Source organism: Salvelinus fontinalis, chromosome 12 (genome assembly GCF_029448725.1).
Source record: "Salvelinus fontinalis isolate EN_2023a chromosome 12, ASM2944872v1, whole genome shotgun sequence".
NCBI lineage: Eukaryota > Metazoa > Chordata > Actinopteri > Salmoniformes > Salmonidae > Salvelinus > Salvelinus fontinalis.
Window position 1 is genome coordinate 24,150,144 of NC_074676.1, and position 18,870 is coordinate 24,169,013.

General features: G+C 39.9%; 2 protein-coding genes and 1 long non-coding RNA gene across 3 annotated transcripts in view; 2 read left to right on the forward strand and 1 right to left on the reverse strand.

The window, feature by feature from the left end:
- Window positions 1-3,205: 3,205 nt before the first annotated feature.
- On the forward strand, window positions 3,206-4,683 carry LOC129867034 (uncharacterized). The gene is made up of 3 exons (XR_008761572.1): window positions 3,206-3,312; window positions 3,776-3,847; window positions 4,206-4,683. It is a non-coding gene; the product is annotated as an uncharacterized LOC129867034 (long non-coding RNA).
- Window positions 4,684-8,062: 3,379 nt separating this feature from the next.
- On the forward strand, window positions 8,063-11,319 carry LOC129867030 (peroxisomal membrane protein 11A-like). Its single transcript, XM_055940135.1, has 3 exons — window positions 8,063-8,260; window positions 8,808-8,923; window positions 9,282-11,319. The coding sequence occupies exons 1-3, from the start codon at window positions 8,205-8,207 to the stop codon at window positions 9,848-9,850; spliced, it is 741 nt and encodes a 246-aa protein (XP_055796110.1). The 5' UTR covers window positions 8,063-8,204; the 3' UTR covers window positions 9,851-11,319.
- Window positions 11,320-13,205: 1,886 nt separating this feature from the next.
- LOC129867021 (RNA polymerase II elongation factor ELL2-like) overlaps window positions 13,206-18,870 on the reverse strand; it is a 53,371-nt gene continuing 47,706 nt past the window's right edge. The window contains exon 12 of the mRNA XM_055940121.1: window positions 13,206-18,759. Within this exon, the coding sequence (XP_055796096.1) occupies window positions 18,649-18,759 (111 nt within the window). The 3' untranslated portion in view covers window positions 13,206-18,648. The remainder of the gene's footprint in view (window positions 18,760-18,870) is intronic.

The following is an 18,870-nucleotide window of genomic DNA, read 5'->3' on the forward strand; positions in this document are numbered from 1 at the left end:
TTCTAAAGACTGTTGACATCTAGTGGAAGCCTTAGGAAGTGCAATATGACCCCATAGACACTGCATATTGGATAGGCAAACCTACAAACCTCAGATTTCCCACTTCCTGGTTGGATGTTTTCTCAGGTTTTTGTCTGCCATATGAGTTTTGTTATACTCACAGACATCATGCAAACAGTTTTAGAAACTTCAGAGTGTTTTCTATCCAAATCTACTAATAATATGCATAGCTTAGCTTCTGGGACTGAGTAGCAGGCAGTTTACTCTGGGCACCTTATTCATCCAATCTACTCAATACTGCCCCCAGCCATAAGAAGTTAAACAATTAATACTTACCTGAATACTTAAACAAGCAATGTAACTATATAGAATGCAGCCAGATGAAGAACCATTCTTTTCTTTATTTTGGTTGGCTTCTGGTTGTCTGTGTTTCGGCAGCTCGTGGGGGGGGCTGCTGATTTAAACACAATCCCAAATACACTACAAGGCTGAAAGCATGATTTCCTTAAATGTTTTTAAAAACTTTAATAAAAATGGAAAGAACCTATGCGACATGAACAAACGTGCCTGTGTCATGTGTTCTGTAGTTTTGCAATTCGGGTATTTATAAGCTCTCTGATATTGATTCCACATTGCAGAGAACTATTGCAAAATGATACATATAGCTAGTAGTGTAGTGTAAGTAAATCCTATCAAATCTACTTGACACATCCTTGAATTGATACATACTTCCAATTTCATATCAGTCTCACTGCATTATTTTAGTTGAACTTTTTTGTAATTAGCTTCATGTAGGCCAAGATTAGCGTGTAGTTTAGAGCCTTCTCTGGTTTCATATTTCCTTGAATGGGATTTCCCTCTCTCCAGCCACGCACGCACACATACAGTGCATTCAGAAAGTATTCAGACCCCTTGACCTTTTCCACATTTTGTTACTCTACAGCCTTATTCTAAAATTGATTTTTGTCAACAATATACACACATGTAAATAAGGTATTTTTGTGTTTTCTATTTAGTAAATTTGCAAACATTTCTAAAAACCTGTTTTCAATTTGTCATTATTGGGTATTAAGTATTCAGACCATTTGCTATCAGACTCGAAATTTAGCTCAGGTGCATCTTGTTTCCATTGATCATCCTTGAGATGTTTCTACAACTTGATTGGTAAATTCAATTGATTGGACATGATTTGGAAAGTCACACCTGTCTATATAATGTCCCACAGTTGACAGTGCATGTCAGACCAAAAACCAAGCCATGAGGTTAAAGGAATTGTCCGTAGAGCTCTGAGACACGATTGTGTCGAGGCACAGATCTGGAGAAGTGAACCAAAACATTTCTTCAGCATTGAAGGTCCCCAAGAACACAGTGTCCTCCATCATTCTTAAATGGAAGACGTTTGGAACAACCAAGACGCTTCCTAGAGCTGGCCGCCCGGCCAAAATGAGCAATCGGGGAGAAGGGCCTTGGTCAGGGAGGTGACCAAGAACCCGATGGTCACTCTGACAGAGCTCCAGAGTTCCTCTGTGGAGATGGGAGAACCTTCCAGAAGGACACCCATCTCTACAGCACTCCACCAATCAGGCCTTTATGGTAGAATGGCCAGACGGAAGCCACTCCTCAGTAAAAGGGTCATGACAGCCCGCTTGGAATTTTCCCAAAGGCAGGTAAAGACTCTCAGAACATGAGAAACATGATTCTCTGGTCTGATGAAACCAAGATTGAACTGTTTGGCCTGAATGCGAAGTGTTAAGTATGGAGGAAACCTGGCACCATCCCTATGGTGAAGCATGGTGGCAGTAGCATCATGCTGTAGGGATGTTTTTCAGTGGCATGGACTGTGAGACCAGTCAGGATCGAGGGAAATATGAACAGAGCAAAGTACAGAGAGATCCTTGATGAAAACCTGCTCCAGAGCGCTCAGGACCTCAGACTGGGGCGAAGGTTCACCTTCCAACAGGACAACGACCCTAAGCACACAGCCAAGACAACACAGGACTAGCTTCGGGACAAGTCTCTGAATGTCCTTGAGTGGCCCAGTCATAACCTGGACTTGAACCCGATCGAACATCTTTGGAGAGACCTGAAAATAGCTGTGCAGTGACTTTCCCTATCCAACCTGACAGAGCTTGAGAGGATCTGCAGAGAAGAATGGGAGAAACTCCCCACATACAGGTGTGCCAAGCTTGTATCGTCATACTCAAGAAGACTCAAGGCTGTAATCGCTGCCAAAGGTGCTTCAACAAAGTACTGAGTAAAGAGTCTGAATACTAATGTAAAAAAATACATTTTGCTTTGTCATTATGGGGTATTGTGTGTAGATTGAGGAAAAGATTATTGAATCCATTTTAAAGTAACGCCGTAACAAAATGTGGAAAAAGTCAAGGGGTCTGAATACTTTCCAAATGCACTGTACATGTACGCACGTCATAGTTTGGTTCTCTTTTAAATACACATTTCTGGGTTATAAAGAGGGAGGGGCTCACCTCATTTGCCACTAGTAACCAAAGAAGGCACACCCTATCTGAGAAATAGGCAGTGCAAAAAATGAAACTAAAAGATGGATGTTGATGTAAACAAAACAGACAAAGAAAGAAGTAAAGCTTGCTGACACACACACGCACACACAGACACACACACACACACACACACACATACACAAACAAACACACTGTCACGATCGTCGTAATGATGAGACCAAGGTGCAGTGTGACTAGAGTTCCACATAATTTTAATCAACTGAAACTCACCTATTAAAACAACAAACAACCGAACGAACTGTGCCGCTACAGGTGTGCACTCAGGCAACTCAAAGTAGACAAGATCCCACAACACAAACGAGGAAAAATGGCTACCTAAATATGATCCCCAATCAGAGACAACGATAAACAGCTGTCTCTGATTGGGAACCATATCAGGCCAACATAGACATACAAAGCCCCTAGACATACAACACCCCTAGACATACAAAAACCCTAGACATACACAAAAACCCTAGACATACAAAAACCCTAGACATACAAAACTAGCGTACCCACCCTAGTCTCACCCTGACCTAACCAAAATGTATAGAAAAACAGAGATATCTAAGGTCAGGGCGTGACACACACAGTGCAGGCTGCTTGTCTGAGGTGCTGTCAGACAGGGCTAAAGAGTTCACGGTATAGGATGAGGGAGAGTAAGAGGAGGAGGAGGGAGAGGAGGAGCAGAAGAGTAGGAGGAGGAGAAGATGGTTCTCAGGGTTTATAAGGAAGATGCAGCGATTCATCTGTCCTTTCTATCCTGCGGATATGTCTGCTGAAGGATTCAGGGGTGAGTTTTATCTTTATAATGATAAAGAACTTACTGTAAACATTGACCTGTGTTATTTGACCTAATGAATATTTAGTACAGTTTACATTCATTTCAGTATAATTATTGCTTTACACTTTTTAAAGTAAAGTTGATATGACAAACAGGAATGTTTTTTAAAAACATTTAAAAAACTTTAAATACATTTCCCGTATTATGAATAAGAGCAGTACAAGTAGAAGTTTAATGTGATGTACAGTAATGATCATATGACAACAGCCTGTTGTTGTTGTTGTTTAGTCAGAGAGTAGCAGATTTATTGAGAACATATGAATCATAATTCAATGAATAGCTTTTGAATTATTGATAAACCATGTAATACATTGAATTCAGAATCAGAAAAATAGTCTGATCAAAGGGAAGTGACCATGTTTTGTAATTACTGACTGCGTCACATCTAAGTCTGTCATTCCTTGTGTTTCAGGGCTGGTGACCTTAATTAACCCTTTAACAGGTCACCCATGGAGTCCCATTCTGTCTGCTTGCTATGAATCATGTAAGTATCTCTGTTTGAAGTATCTCTGTAAAACAATATATTACTGTTCAGAGATGTCAGGTCCTAGATAATGTATCTGTAAAAAAAGGAGACAAGTACAGACTTCCTTTTTATTGCTGTAAATCAAGCAATTTCTCACAACTACTCAGAACCGTTGTCTCAATAAGTCAATAAGTCTGTATTGGAACACGTTTCAACGATACGTATCAAGACCTCTACTGCTGCTGTTTTCTCTGCCACTCCCTTGCATCACCAGTGATAAAGTACTATTTGATAAAGGTTTATTAACAAATGTGAAGGTTTTGCTGTGGTGAAGGTTTCTGAATTGTAGTACTGAACACAATCTCTCTTCCCACAGTGAGGAGGAGGAGGAGGACAAGGAGAAGAAATCCTGGGCTAGACTAAGGGCGGGTCGCGCCTCCCCCACGACCGTCCCGACATGAGAACACTACACATCGGGTGCGGCCTTCACTAGGGAGTAACGCAACAGTGGTGCTGCCTACCGCAGGTACAAGGCCGATGCGTCGTGTTCCCATACCGGGCCAGCAGGGGGTGACGTGTGCAGAGCCAGTGCTGCAGAAATGCAGTGACCTCGAAACAACTAACCAAAACTCAGACTACAGAAGCAAACCACAAAAGCCAAAACTACTTTCCACTTCCCTTTTTCCCTTTGGCTTCTGGTGGTCTGCGTGCTTGGTTAGGTGGGCTTGAGGGAGGGGCCTGCTGATAAACACAATCCCATAATAGATTCATCTAAAAAGGCTGTACGCAACAATTACTGTAAAAAAAAACAATGAAACTGTGAAAATAAAAACTGTAAACACATGCAACTTTAACATGTTTTGTCCAGTGTCTGTTGTTTTCTATGTGTTGTTTATTCCATATTATAAACCGAGTGGTTTGAGTCTTGAATGCTGATTGGCTGAAAGCTGTGGTATATCAGACCTTATACCATGGGTATGACAAAAAATGACTATTTACTGTTCTAATTACATTGGTAAGAAGTGTATGACAGCAATAAGGCACCTTGTGGGATTGTGCTAAATTGACAATTTACCACCCCTCCTCGTGCCTTATTGCTTAATTGTATCCTTTCACCAAAATATAGTATGTTTGAATTCGATGTATTGTTAGGTTGACCAAATGAGTCTTCTCCTCGTCGGCCCTACTAGTATTAGTTCAATTCAAACATAATAATGGTTTATATGAATTGTTATAGTAGGTTTCGTTTTTATAGGAGTTTTAGTGCCAATGATGTTACAGACAGGAGAACAACAGAGACATAACAGTACAATAACATACATATAACTATGAGAACTGTCATTTGCTCAATATGGGCACAAGGTCACTAGCCATTAGCAGATATAAGGTGCACTAGTGGGTGGGTGCCAGCTGGGTAGTCAAGAGTGACAAAAGCCTAGTTTACATTTAGTAACATCTGTAGTTTTAGAAGGTCTCATCATGACACTCGAGGCTCATGCACCCCACTGGTGTGACTTTTCAAATATGTCCAGGGGAAATAAATGATTACAAAGGAATGCAAAGTACAATTACACAATATTTGATAATAACATAATATTAATCATCAGATAATGTACAGTGTAACTTTTTAAAGACATTAATGTGTGTGTGTGTGTGTGTGTGTGTGTGTGTGTGTGTGTGTGTGTGTGTGTGTGTGTGTGTGTGTGTGTGTGTGTGTGTGTGTGTGTGTGTGTGTGTACATTTAGTATGCATTGGGCTCAGTCGCACTTCACTGAGACACACCCCTTTCTTCTTTCCCATCTGTTTTGTTTTCCAGAAAGTGGGTCTGAGTTTCACTTCACAGGGGAGGTGGAGACTCAGGTTTTGTTGCTACCCTGCAGTATAAAATCCACCCACTGCTCGCTCTGCTCAGTCCTGCAGTCCCCTGCTGAACGCCATTATGGTAAGCTTTATGTTTTTTGATTTGCTTCAATGACAACTTCTATTTTAGGAACAGTGCAACATATACCAGCAACACATAACTACTTACACTGTATTACATTGTATTGCTACAAAATACTGTTAGTTTTAAATTTGATATTTTGTAAAGTGATCAGTTGTATCATTCTCACTCAAATGTACAGTCAATATCACATGATAAAGGATCTCTCACACACACTGCATAACTGATATACATGTTCTATCTACAGACGACCACAGGTGAGCAGGATGAAGAGGAAGATGATGATTATGACGAAAAGTATGAAGTATAATTACTTTTTATAGTGTACAGTCAGTCTACTCCCAAGGGTAGCACACCGGGTTTCTTTGGCCCTGCATACTGCACGAATACTGTAGACCATGTGTGGGGGGTGGAACCGGTGGGCAGAAGTCCATCTGAGGCACTGAAACAGGCCTTAAAACTAGGAGGTGGAACTCCTTCCAGATGAGGAAGGACTTAAACTTGAACAAAACAGACAATCACTATCACAATGCTATGTGAAGGTACTTGAAGGGATTTCTGAGTGGCTCAGAACATATCAGGGTTGCTTCTTTGGCTAATGGTTAGGATTGCATAACTTACTATATGAGGATATTATGGTTGTAGATATCTTTTCAATAATGTAAGATATGTAGATGCATCTAACCTCCAAACCCAGGATCTCTCCTGAAATGAAGCCAGAAGTCTAAACTCCCATCTTCTGCTGTGTGTCATGCAAAAAAGCATCACAAACCGCTGAAAGGCACAAAAGAGAGCCACTAGGAGACAGGAGGGCAGAGTTCCACCTGAGGTACTGAAGATAAGACAAGATGTCTACCAGGCCTTAAAGGGAGAAGCGGCGCCTACCAGATGAGGAAGGAGGACTTAAGCCTTGAAACCTTGAAGCGAGAAGACTTTTACAATATGAAGGCAGTTTATTATGCTAATCATAACATGATTAACATAATACATAATTTCTGTTGTACCTTAAACATATGGACATACTGTATGTTCAACTAACGCTATGTGAAGCAAAGTGTCTCAGAAAATTTCAGGGTAGCTGCTTGCCCAAAATGGTCAGGATTGCATAATTTCCTATATGAGGATATTATAGTGGTAGCTCTTTTCAATGATGTAAGCTATGCATCTAACTGATAAATGAGGAAAAAGTCCTTCTATACTTCAAGTGAGAAGGCACTCACAATGTGAAAGCATACAGTTACAGGGTATAAATAACATAATAAAATAGTATGTTTATTATCAAACCATGTTTACTTGTGCTGTTGTAACCGATGTGAAATGGCTAGCTAGTAAGCGTGGTGCGCGCTAATAGCGTTTCAATCGTAACATCACTTGCTCTGAGACCTTGAAGTAGTTGTTCCCCTTGCTCGGCTTTTGTGGAGCGATGTGTAACGATGCTTCAAGGGTGACTGTTGTCTATGTGTGCAGAGGGTCCCTGATTCGAGCCCATGTAGGGGCAAAGAGAGGGTTGGAAGCTATACTGTTACACTGTTCTACTTTTAACATAGGGACTATGTTAAACGATATCTATAAGGATTTCTGTCGCTTGGTTTTGTGGCTAAAGGGAACATTTGAGGGTAGTTGTTCAGGATAAAATGGTTATGATTGCCTATATTTTCATAATGTAATATGAACATAATTTAGGGTGATTACATATGTTCATATATAATGTATATGTAGATACAACTAACTATCAAAACCAAGTTAACATCTCCCTTCACTTGGAGCCACATGTTGAATGTCCCTTCTTGTGTTTTACTTGTTTTGAAATAAATGTTTTCTTTCATTCTAATATTGTCTGTGCTTTGTATTCAAATTAATGTAAATCCTGTGAGATTAATGTGTAAGTACTTCCATGCCTATCATTATTGCTGAATCCTGTTGAACCATGATATTACTATGCCTAATTTACTTGCTTTGTTACATATTACTCGCGTAAGATCAGTGAATCTTACTCCAAGCAAGGAAATAATAAAATTATTATTGTTAAAAGTATTCGAAAGGGCCGTTTGACAAACCCACTTGTCCGTCTGCAAAACCCTCCGTACTGGAACGTAAATTCTCTAGCTATGATATGAGAGCAGTTGTCCATAGAGAATGATAGAGACCAAAACGCCATTGAGGGCGTTTGTGACCATTTTGGGGTGATGTCCAACTGGGTCATCAGGAGGGTGTGTCACCAGGAGAGGTCAGCCAATCGTGAAGAAGAAAATGTTCTACGTCAAAATTGTGATTGCCTCAATTGTCCTACATATGCTGTCATATACCCTAAAATTGCATAGATACAAAGATGAGCCCTCTATCTATCTCTATGCAGTTGCCTTACTTTAGCTTCGGCTTGGCTGCAAATTTGACATTTTATCTTCTGTTTGAAACAATAAGGCACTGGTCGCAATGGAGTCTTTTGTTAAGTTCACAAATCAAAGTCAAGGAAGGGATCGTATTTTCAGGTATGTCATTGGTCTTTGGTAAGTTAGCTAGCTAAATCGTCTTATTTAGTAGAAAGCTAACGTTAGCTGTCTGCAGTAATTTAGCTAACTCATAACTTAAAAGTTAAGGTTGAGCATAATTCCAACCGTAGCTAGCTAACTAATGCCAATGTTATCCATCATTCATTTGCTGCAACAAGTTACATATCTTTGCTAATGTAGCTTGCTGACTGTCAATTTAGCAAGTCAGATCAGCTTAGTTTGTATGATGATCTCCTTTTCAGTCTAACGTTACTAGATACAGATTGCTCCCGAGTAGCGCAGTGGTCTAAGGCACTGCATCTCAGTGCTAGAGGCGTCACTACAGACCCTGGTTCGATCCCGGGCTGTATCACAACTGGGCCGTGATCGGGAGCCCCATAGGGTGGTGCACAATTGGCCCAATGTCGTCCGGGTTAAGCCGTTATTGTAAAATAAGAATTTGTTCTTAACTGCCTTGTATAGTTAAATAAACATATAGTTGCTGAGATGTGTCTAATGGTCATAATGTCTAATGCTTGTATTTCAGGACAACCCAATATGCATGTGCCTTGGTGAAGTATTTGCTTCGCAATAATTCTGCAAGGAAAGAGCTTGTTGTCAAGCTGCAGAGTCTGGAGTCCAACATGAGTTCTGGAAGGAAATGTGAGTTTGTACAACCTTCACCACCACCAACTACTACACTCCCCAGGGACATACTGTAGCTAACTAACCGTTAGAACAAGTGTTTTTGAAACGAGCTGTAGGCTAATTATTATTGGATGGCTTTATTGACTGTAAGTGGAGAACATTTTGGGTATCAGACCTTCAACCACTCGGAAGAGTAGGATCACTAGGCTGTTTATGCAATTGCATAAGACATAGACAGTTAATAGTTACATAAGCAGTGATTTTTCACCAACCATAGGTCATATAGGAAAGTCAATCAGTCAAATGTAGCTTACTTGAGAACTGTTTTCATGAGCATGTGCTGAATTCTGTCCTTTTATGTTCTTTGTTTCAGTGTTCAGACTGGGGAACACTGTGAATTCCATTGACGCTGCCAAGCGAACCTTGCAGCTCTCTGACCCTGTGTTGCGCCTCTGCCTTACTGTGGCAAACCTCAACCGCGCCCTTTACTTTATCTGCGACAATGTGCTCTGGGCCAGAAATGTTGGCCTTGTCCCTGGTATCGACAAGGAGCGCTGGAGCTTGAATGGCTCTTGTTGCTACTTCCTGTCCCTGGTTATGAGTCTGACTAGAGATGTTTACGTAATCACCCAGACTATGGTTCAGAGAACCAGAGATAGGCAGTTTCAGCAGAAAATGGATCAGCACCTCAACGACAACCCTGATGTGGCTACTGTTATTGTTCCTCAACTGGATGCTTTTCTGTTCCTGCTCTTCGAGAGTCTTAAAAGCCATCCCTCGGTTGCCCTTGACACACTGAAAAACATTTGTGATATTTTCATTCCACTGGACAGGCTGGGTGTGTACCGGTCAAACCCAGGAGTGGTGGGCTTTTGTGGGCTGATTTCATCTCTCTTAGGGATAGTGTCAGTCTTGCACCCCAGTTTGAAAATTCAACCGTAATCTAGAGTTGAAGGAAAATGAAAGGAGCTAGAATTAAGAGAAGCCATACACAGTACTGGCATCTGCCCATTGTACTAAGGTTTATAGTCATTTTTCAGGGGTACTATCCTACTTTGAATGTCACTTCAGGGGAAGTTGCATGCTAGCAGAAGTTCACTGATGACAGCAACCCCTTCAGATAGAAATTAGGAGCTTAAAGAGCAAACACTTATGAGTAGCCAATGTGTATGATTACTGTTAGGACCAGCAACAGCTCATAGGTGGATCCATATGTACCTTTTTAGACATTTTCAAAATTAATATATTATAAAGGGAACTTTGCAGTAGTTTAGGGAGCACAAAGACACGAGGCTGGACAGGGATCTTAGTCAACTTTGTTTGCTAGGGTTTAATTGAGCCCGATGAGGTTTGTGATATATGGCCAATATACCACGGCTAAGGGCTGTTCTTACGCACGACGCAACATGGAGTGCCTGGACACAGCCCTTAGCTGTGGTATATTGGCCATATATCATAAACCCCCAAGGTGCATTATTGCTTTTATAACTGGTTAATGTATTTAGAGCAATACAAATAAATGTTTTGTCATACTCATGGTATACGGTCTGATATACCATGGTTGTCAGCCAATCAGCTTTCAGGGCTCGAACCACCCAGCAATTTATAATTGAACATAGAGCACTGTAGGTGGGGGCCATAATGCTTTATTAACTAAATAACTTGACGGATCATGAGTTGCGTGATTCAGCATTACCACACTTATCCAAACCCACCAGCTGAGTAGCACTGTCTTCTGTATGTCTTTGTTTCCAAGGCCACTTTGTATAATCATGTGAATTTGCACAGCCTGTGCAATTGATAAAAGGAAGCATTCACTTTGGAAATAAGGACCTTATGATGTAGCATATAACTGATTGAATTGAACACAAATTCAAGTGTACTTTAGATTGTAAAATGCTCCAATTAGTCACAAACAAGTTTTGTTAATGTCTTGTGTAATTGTCAAATCATGTGTAGTATTTTTCTTTATTGTATTGTTTAACTATATACCAATACTTGAAACACTGATGTTTAGGCCACTCCTGCCTTTTTAGTTACAATAATCTTCCTCTTAATAGAAGCTGTTCAGCATACATAGTCTACCTCAATTTTTAGATGGTCTACATTTTGTATTCTGCCTGGGATATGGCCTAGAAATCAGTATTTCTCCAGCGCTTTGAAATGTTTGTAACAAACACTATGGTTATAGAATGAAATCAAAGTTTCAAAAGGTTCTAATGATTAACACTAATCAATAGTTGTAATGTTCTGTTTATCATGAGAAAAGTACGAAAGGTCTATGCAAATAATGTATTCCATAATGGAAGAGCCTTATTAATACTTATTAATATATTTCTATGCATAATGCAATGTAACAAAATGGATTGAATTCGATCAAACCTGTTCAATAATAAAATGGATTCTGTTGACGTTTATGCTATAATTCACAATGCATATGCGAGGTCCTGAGTTGGACAAAGTTATAACATAGTTAAAAACCAACCATGTTTGATAAATGGGGCCCGTGGGACAGAAAAATATTGCAACACAAAGTAGATGGATGATAATTTGGGGTTGAAATGCACATTTTTTATTGGATTTCAAAAGTTCAAAGTAATACATTATTGCTCAAGGTTCCCTTTCCCCACATTGCTAATATTTACCTAATTTTCAAAGACAATAACCAAGGTTATCCAAACATGGACAATATTTGTCGTGATTGATTTTATCTAAATTTGTGCAATTTTCCCCTAACTACTCAGCAAAAAAACTGTCAACTGTGTTTATTTTCAGCAAACTTAACATGTGTAAATATTTGTATGAACATAACAATATTCAACAGCTGAGACAAACTGAACAAGTTCCACAGACATGTGACTAACAGAAATTGAATAATGTGTTCCTGAACAAAGGGAGGGGCCAAAATCAAAAGTAATAGTCAGTATCTGGTGTGGCCACCAGCTGCATTAAGTACTGCAGTGCATCTCCTCATGGACTGCACCAGATTCGCCAGTTCTTGCTGTGAGATGTTACCCCACTCTTCCACCAAGGCACCTGCAAGTTCCCAGACATTTCAGGGGGGAATGGCCCTAGCCCTCACCCTCTGATCCAACAGGTCCAGATGTGCTCAATGGGATTGAGATCCGGGCTCTTCGCTAGCCATGGTAGAACCCTGACATTCCTGTCTTGCAGACAACCACGCACAGAACGAGCAGTATGGCTGGTGGCATTGTCATGCTGGATGGTCATGTCAGGATGAGCCTGCAGGAAGGGTACCACGAGGGAGGAGAATGTCTTCCCTATAAACGCTCAGCGTTGAGATTGCGTGCAATGACAACAAGCTCAGTCCGATAATGATGTGACCCTCCACCTGCAAAATCGATCCCGCTCCAGAGTACAGGCCTCTGTGTAATGCTCATTCCTTCGACGATAAACACGAATCCGACCATCACCCCTGGTGAGACTAAACCGCAACTCGTCAGTGAAGAGCACTTTTTGCCAGTCCTGTCTGGTCCAGCGACGGTGGGTTTTTGCTCATAGGCGACCTTGTTGCCGGTGATGTCTGGTGAGGACCGGCCTTACAACAGACCTACAAGCCCTCAGTCCAGCCTCTCTCAGCCTATTACGGACAGTCTGAGCACTGATGGAGGGATTGTGTGTTCCTGGTGTAACTCGGGCAGTTGTTGTTGCCATCCTGTATCTGTCCTGCAGGTGTGATGTTCCAATCCTGTGCAGGTGTTGTTAAACGTGGTCTGCCACTGCGAGGACGATCAGCTGTCCATCCTGTCTCCCTGTAGCGGTGTCTGACAGTACAGACATTGCAATTTATTACCTTGGCCACATGCCTCCTTGCAGCATGCCTAAGGCACGTTCACACATGAGCAGGGACCCTGGGCATCTTTCTTTTGGTGATTTTCATAGTCAGTAGAAAGGCCTCTGTAGTGTCCTGAGTTTTCATAATGGTGACCTTAATTGCCGACCGTCTGTAAGCTGTTAGTGTCTTAACGACCATTCCACAGGTGCATGTTCATTAATTGTTTATGGTTCATTGAACAAGCATGGGAAACAGTGTTTCAACCCTTTACAGTGAAGATCTGTGAAGCTATTTGGATTTTTACGAATTTATCTTTGAAAGACAGGGTCCTGAAAAATGGACGTTTCTTTTTATGCCGAGTTTATAATTGACTAAAGTAGAGAATTGTGTGATGTACAGTCAATATTCAAGATGTAGGCGGCCTATAATACTTTGTGATGCAAGGAATTCCAATAAAACTGCTGCAATGTCACCACCTTAAGGAAATATAGGAATTTTAACTCAATTCTTGATGAAAAGCTTTATTCTTTGTTTGAGACAATATATGTTGTAGGCTTTTTCTAGAGGAAAAGGTGGTGATAAAGCATCCCCCCCCACTGAAAATTGCAAAAATATATATTCCATTTGCCTTTTTCCAAGGAGAGGCTTCTCATCTGCCTTTATAGACTGAGAAAAGTGTGCAAAGGAGGAACCAAAAAAAGAAAACATTAAAAGCAATAAATAGTTACAAATGTTCTCATAGGTTGACTGCAGTGACATACTGGACGAGATTTAATTTCACATTTCTTTTGAGACGTTTAATTTACCAATATCAACAAAGTAAACGCACCAGCAAAAGCAAGACAATTACCTTAAAATAATCTTAGAGTTGTTTGATTTGTAAGCAGTATTCAGATGAAATTTCAAGAGCACATTGTGGGTGTCTTAACAGTTTTTAAAGGATCTTTAGCTACGAAGCTGTAAGCCTACACATGAAAAATACAATGTAGGGACCAATAATTTGAGTGCATACATTTGGTTTCAACTGCATGTTATGCAATAATATCAATTATGAAAGATAACAACATTATGTAAACACCAATGTGACTCAGATTTTCCTATTAGAAGGCACCTAGCTAACTCCTGCATATATCACAATTAGCACTTATTCAGATGACCAGCCTCTATAGCTCAGTCCAATACTGGACACAGAGACAGTGGTATATATGCTGGTCTCATATCTGATCATGTGCTTTCCAGATTACCACAGTAGCATACATTTCATTTAGGACATTTAGAATTCAACATTAAAAAATAAACCAAACTGACAGAAGAACTCTGACATTTACATGTCAGCGGTGAATCTGGTCGAGTCAAGCACTTCTGACAGACCTTTCGCATAGACACTTATACATAGCTCTTGAACCAGGTGGTTTGTGACAGTGGTGCAGAATTGTATTGGATGAGAAAAGGCCTTTACCACAATCACAATAATTTTTTCTACTCTATTCATGATTATCAAAAAGATCCACAGACCACTCATTTGGATGAGGGAAATGAACAGAAATGAACCTATGACAAACACAAAAGGATGAGGGGCTCTATTCAATCTAACGCTGAAGCATTATAGGCTGCGTGAGAGAAATGTAAAGGTCATTTCTGATAGAGATGACATATGCAGCAATTACCGTAAATACAGTCTGCACTAACGCTGGAACATTGCCTTTAAATTTCAATCACTCTGTAATGTTGACTCATTAACCTGGCTGATGCGTGACCCACGTGACAACACAGCGAGCTGTGACTCTTACTTGATGTTAGTAAGACTAAGGACTCACATGGTAGAGGAGGAATACATCAACATTGTATTCTAACACAAAAAAAATGCTCTGACATAACGTAATATTGAAAACAACCATTAACATAAAATCAGAATTTCCTTAAACCTAAAAATAAGTGAACTAAAATACATGATCCTGAAACATCTGTGTATGTGCAGATAAATAAAAAGTATAGAAAATTCATATCAGAGACATGGAAATGTGTGATGGGTATGTTAAGGCAAAAATGAACTTTATCTTCCCATTTACACCCATCTTAAGACAGCAATTAAGTAGCAAGATTGTGTACACTGACAGTCACATTGACTTCAATACTGCTTAAGAGTAGTCTCTGAATATATATATATATATATATATATATATTTATTTATTACACACACACACACAGTACCAGTTAAAAGTTTATACAGCTGCTCATTCAAGAATTTTTATTTTCACTATTTTCTACATTGTAGAATAATAGTGAAAACATCAAAACTATGAAATAACACATATGGAATCATGTAGTAACCAAAAAAGTGTTAAACAAATCAAAATATATTTTAGATTCTTCAAAGTAGCCACCCTTTGCCTTGATGACAGCTTTGCACACTCTTGGCATTCTCTCGACCAGCGTCACCTGGAATGCTTTTCAAAAAGTCTTGGAAGCATTTCCCACATATGCTGAGCACTTGTTGGCTGCTTTTCCTTCACTCTGTGGTCCAACTCATCCCAAACCATCTCAATAGGGTTGAGGTTGGGTAATTGTGGAGGCCAGGACATCTGATGCAGCACTCCATCACTCTCCTTCTTGGCCAAATAACCCTTACACAGTCTGGAGGTGTGTTGGGTCATTGTCCTGTTGAAAAAATAAATGAGTCCCACTAAGCGCAAACCAGATGGGATGGCGTATCGCTGCAGAATGCTGTGGTAGCCATGCTGGTTAAGTGTGCCTTGAATTCTAAATAAATCGCTGACAGTGTCACCAGCAAAGCACCCCCACACTTCCTTGGTGTCCTTTAGTAGTGGTCTCTTTGCAGCAATCGACCATGAAGGCCTGATTCACGCAGTCTCCTCTGAACAGTTGATGTTGAGATGTGTTTGTTACTTGAACTCTGTGAAGCATTTATTTGGGCTGCAGTTTCTGAGGCTAGTAATTAATGAACTTATCCTCTGCAGCAGAAGTAACTCTGGGTCTTCCTTTCCTGTGGCAATCCTCATGAGAGCCAGTCTCATCATAGTGCTTGATGGTTTTTGCGACTGCACTTGAAGACATTTTCTGAATTGACTGACGTTCATGTCTTAAAGTAATGTTGGACTGTCATTTCTCTTTGCTTATTTGAGCTGTTCTTGCCATAATATGGACTTGATCTTTTACCAAATAGGGCTATCTTCTGTATACCAACCCTACCTTGTCACAACACAACTGATTGGCTCAAACACATTAAGAAGGAAAGAAATTCCACAAATTACATTTTAACAAGGCACTCCTGTTAACTAAAATGCATTCCAGGTGACTACTTCATGCAGTTGGTTGAGAGAATGCCAAGACTGCAAATCTGACATCAAGGTAAAGGGTGGATACTTTGAAGAATCTCAAATATATTTTGATTTGTTTAACACTTTTTTGGTTGTTACATGATTCCATGTGTTTTTCATAGTTTTGATTCTACAATGTAGACTATAGTAAAAAAAAAAAAGAGGAAAAACCCTGGAATGAGTAGGTGTGTCCAAACTTTTGACTGGTACTGCAATCATGCATGCACGTATGCATGTAAGCATGTAAGTAATATAACTCTCTACAAGCCACAGATAATGAACTGTATGAAATCCCAGGTGATGATACATCCAGAGAGGCTAAGTTAATGTGGTCCAGTTTGTTGAAAGGCATTTACTCCAACACATCCACATGTTGGAATGGAACATTCACTGTTTCAAACTGAAAATAAACTGTCCTATCTTGGCAATCTTTATTGTTTGTGGAGGTGAAATCTATTTAACTGCTATAGCAACACAATAAAATACCACCGGTTAGCACAGTATTGTCCTACAAAGCGGTGTCGACAGCAAGAGTGAAGAAGTTCACACACGTCAGAAAATAGATCTGTGAGATCTCATCTTTGAACAACAGGATGGACAATCTTATTTATGAGGCCCTGAATCCAGTTGAAATCAGCAGACACCAGAAGCTTTAAGGCATTACATTTAATCACTGCATGGACACAACCCTATGTTTCTTGCTGAACTGAGAAAGCAGTCACAAGCACAAGCTTATAAAAAAGGGCTTCAGGAAGTACTGTTAAATGCTCTGGTATTCCACCCAGTCTCACAAATATAATGGACTATTGATCGAGGTAATAGAAGATTTGTTAATATTGTATGAACTTTATTACCATCAAAGGTCAGCGCATACTTGCTCAAACAATGAAAACCATTTATCCAGAAGGATAAGTAGGTAATAGAATGCCACAACAATCTTGACAAATGTTCTATTAATTGTGCTTGATTGCTGTTCTTATTCAGAATAGTGTTCTTTCAGTAACGATGTCGTGTTTTAAACAGAAACATGGGAGTATACTGTATGACTATGGCACTTTCCTCTATCCTACACATTTCTGGGGGCAATTCCCCTTGCCCATATTTGATGAAGCAGAATGCCATAATTACTGCCAACAGGAACCATAGACTGAATGTGATGTTTGGGTTAGAGGCAAATGTATAGGATGTTTGACTGGCATGTCCGATTAATGACATGCACTGTATCATTAACTTTAACAAAGAGATCAATTATCAGCTCAAACAGTTAAGTTCATAGATGTCTAAGATATTTCCACAGAACATTATGTTTAGGCCACTCCTACCCTTTTACAATATTCCTCTTAATATCTGCTGTTCAGCAGTTCAGCATACATAGTCTACCTTATTTTTTAGATGGTCTACATTTTGTATTTTGCCTGGGACATCACCAATGGCAGGGATATGGGCTATGAGGCAGTATTTCTCTACAGCGCTTTAAAACATTTGTGAAATGTTTCTGTAACAAACAGGATTGTTATAGAATGAGATATACGTTTCAAAGGTTCTAATGATTAACACTATCAATAGTTGTAGATGTTTTCGGTTTATCATGTGAAACGTAGAAAAAGTCTATGCAAATAATGTATTCCACAATGGAAGAGCATTACTAATACTGATTGAAGTGAACAACAAGTTCAAGTGTACTTTAGATTGTGACCAATTGGAGCATCTACCAAACAAGTGTTTTTGTTAATGTCTTAGCTAATTGTCAAACCATGTACAGTATTTTTCTTTGTAATTTTGTATTGTTTAAAAAAAATAAAAATGTATCAATACCTGAAATGCTGATGTTTAGGCCACTCCTACCTTTTTACAGTTACAATATTCTTCCTCTTTATAGCTGCTGTTCAGCATACATAGTCTCTTCTTTAGATAGTCTACATTTTGTATTCTGCCTGGGACATCAACAATGGCAGGGATATGGCCGAGAAGTCATGTCTAAGACATTTCCACAGAACATAAAATATTTTCCAGCTTTCCCTAATCTTAATCCAGTGATTACAACCCTCTCTATAGGAATGAAGACTTTATATAATTATTTTACATTCAGTGAAACAGCAAACAAATTGTACTGGGTACTTAAATATAGCATTGATAGAAGACTGGGTATGAAGAGCATCTGTTCTTATCTGTCCTTATGATTGTACCATCAAACCAATATGCCTTTGTGTGTAGTCATGATAATAGACCAAACGATAAAAGCATTTGGGCAGGAGAGTTCATGTACATTTTGCATTACGGGTAGAAAAAGGAATTTGGCTTAAATTGTGTCATCTTATGATTTATACGCCACAACAAATTCTAGTCATTACAACACTCGCCCTCAACAACAAAAACATTAAAGGGTTTCAATTGCTCACAAGTTGCTGGTCTTGGCCCACTTCATATAAGAGAACATCCCTCCTCTCTCCCATCAACACTGGGAGGAGTGAAGTGAATTTGTGATTCATATGTGATTCCAGGTCACTCCAGGACCCAGGCTTGGCTGGGCAGTCTTTTGGTCCATGGGGAGTCTTTTGGTCCATTGATACAGTAACACCCTATGGCAGCAGGGTGCAGGCCAGTCACTATGAAGGGGCCTGGGTACGGTCATAGTCCAGGATCAGACCTTTGATGTGAGAAAGTTTCTGATGCAGATACTCGCATCGCTTCTTCTCTTCCCGATAACCAGGGAACTTCTGTAAAGTCAATGCAGAGGGGTGTCAGAGAGCTGGCATTACGGTGACATGGTCAAGGCAGAGGGGTGAAGAGTATTTTATTTGTGATATTCATACAGGCTACAGTAGACA

Coding starts and splice junctions, on each gene's coding strand:
- LOC129867030 (XM_055940135.1), top strand. CDS start 8,205: ATGGAGTCTTTTGTTAAGTTCACAAATCAAAGTCAAGGAAGGGATCGT. Junction 8,261..8,807: donor GGAAGGGATCGTATTTTCAG/GTATGTCATTGG, acceptor CTTGTATTTCAG/GACAACCCAATATGCATGTG. Junction 8,924..9,281: donor CATGAGTTCTGGAAGGAAAT/GTGAGTTTGTAC, acceptor TCTTTGTTTCAG/TGTTCAGACTGGGGAACACT.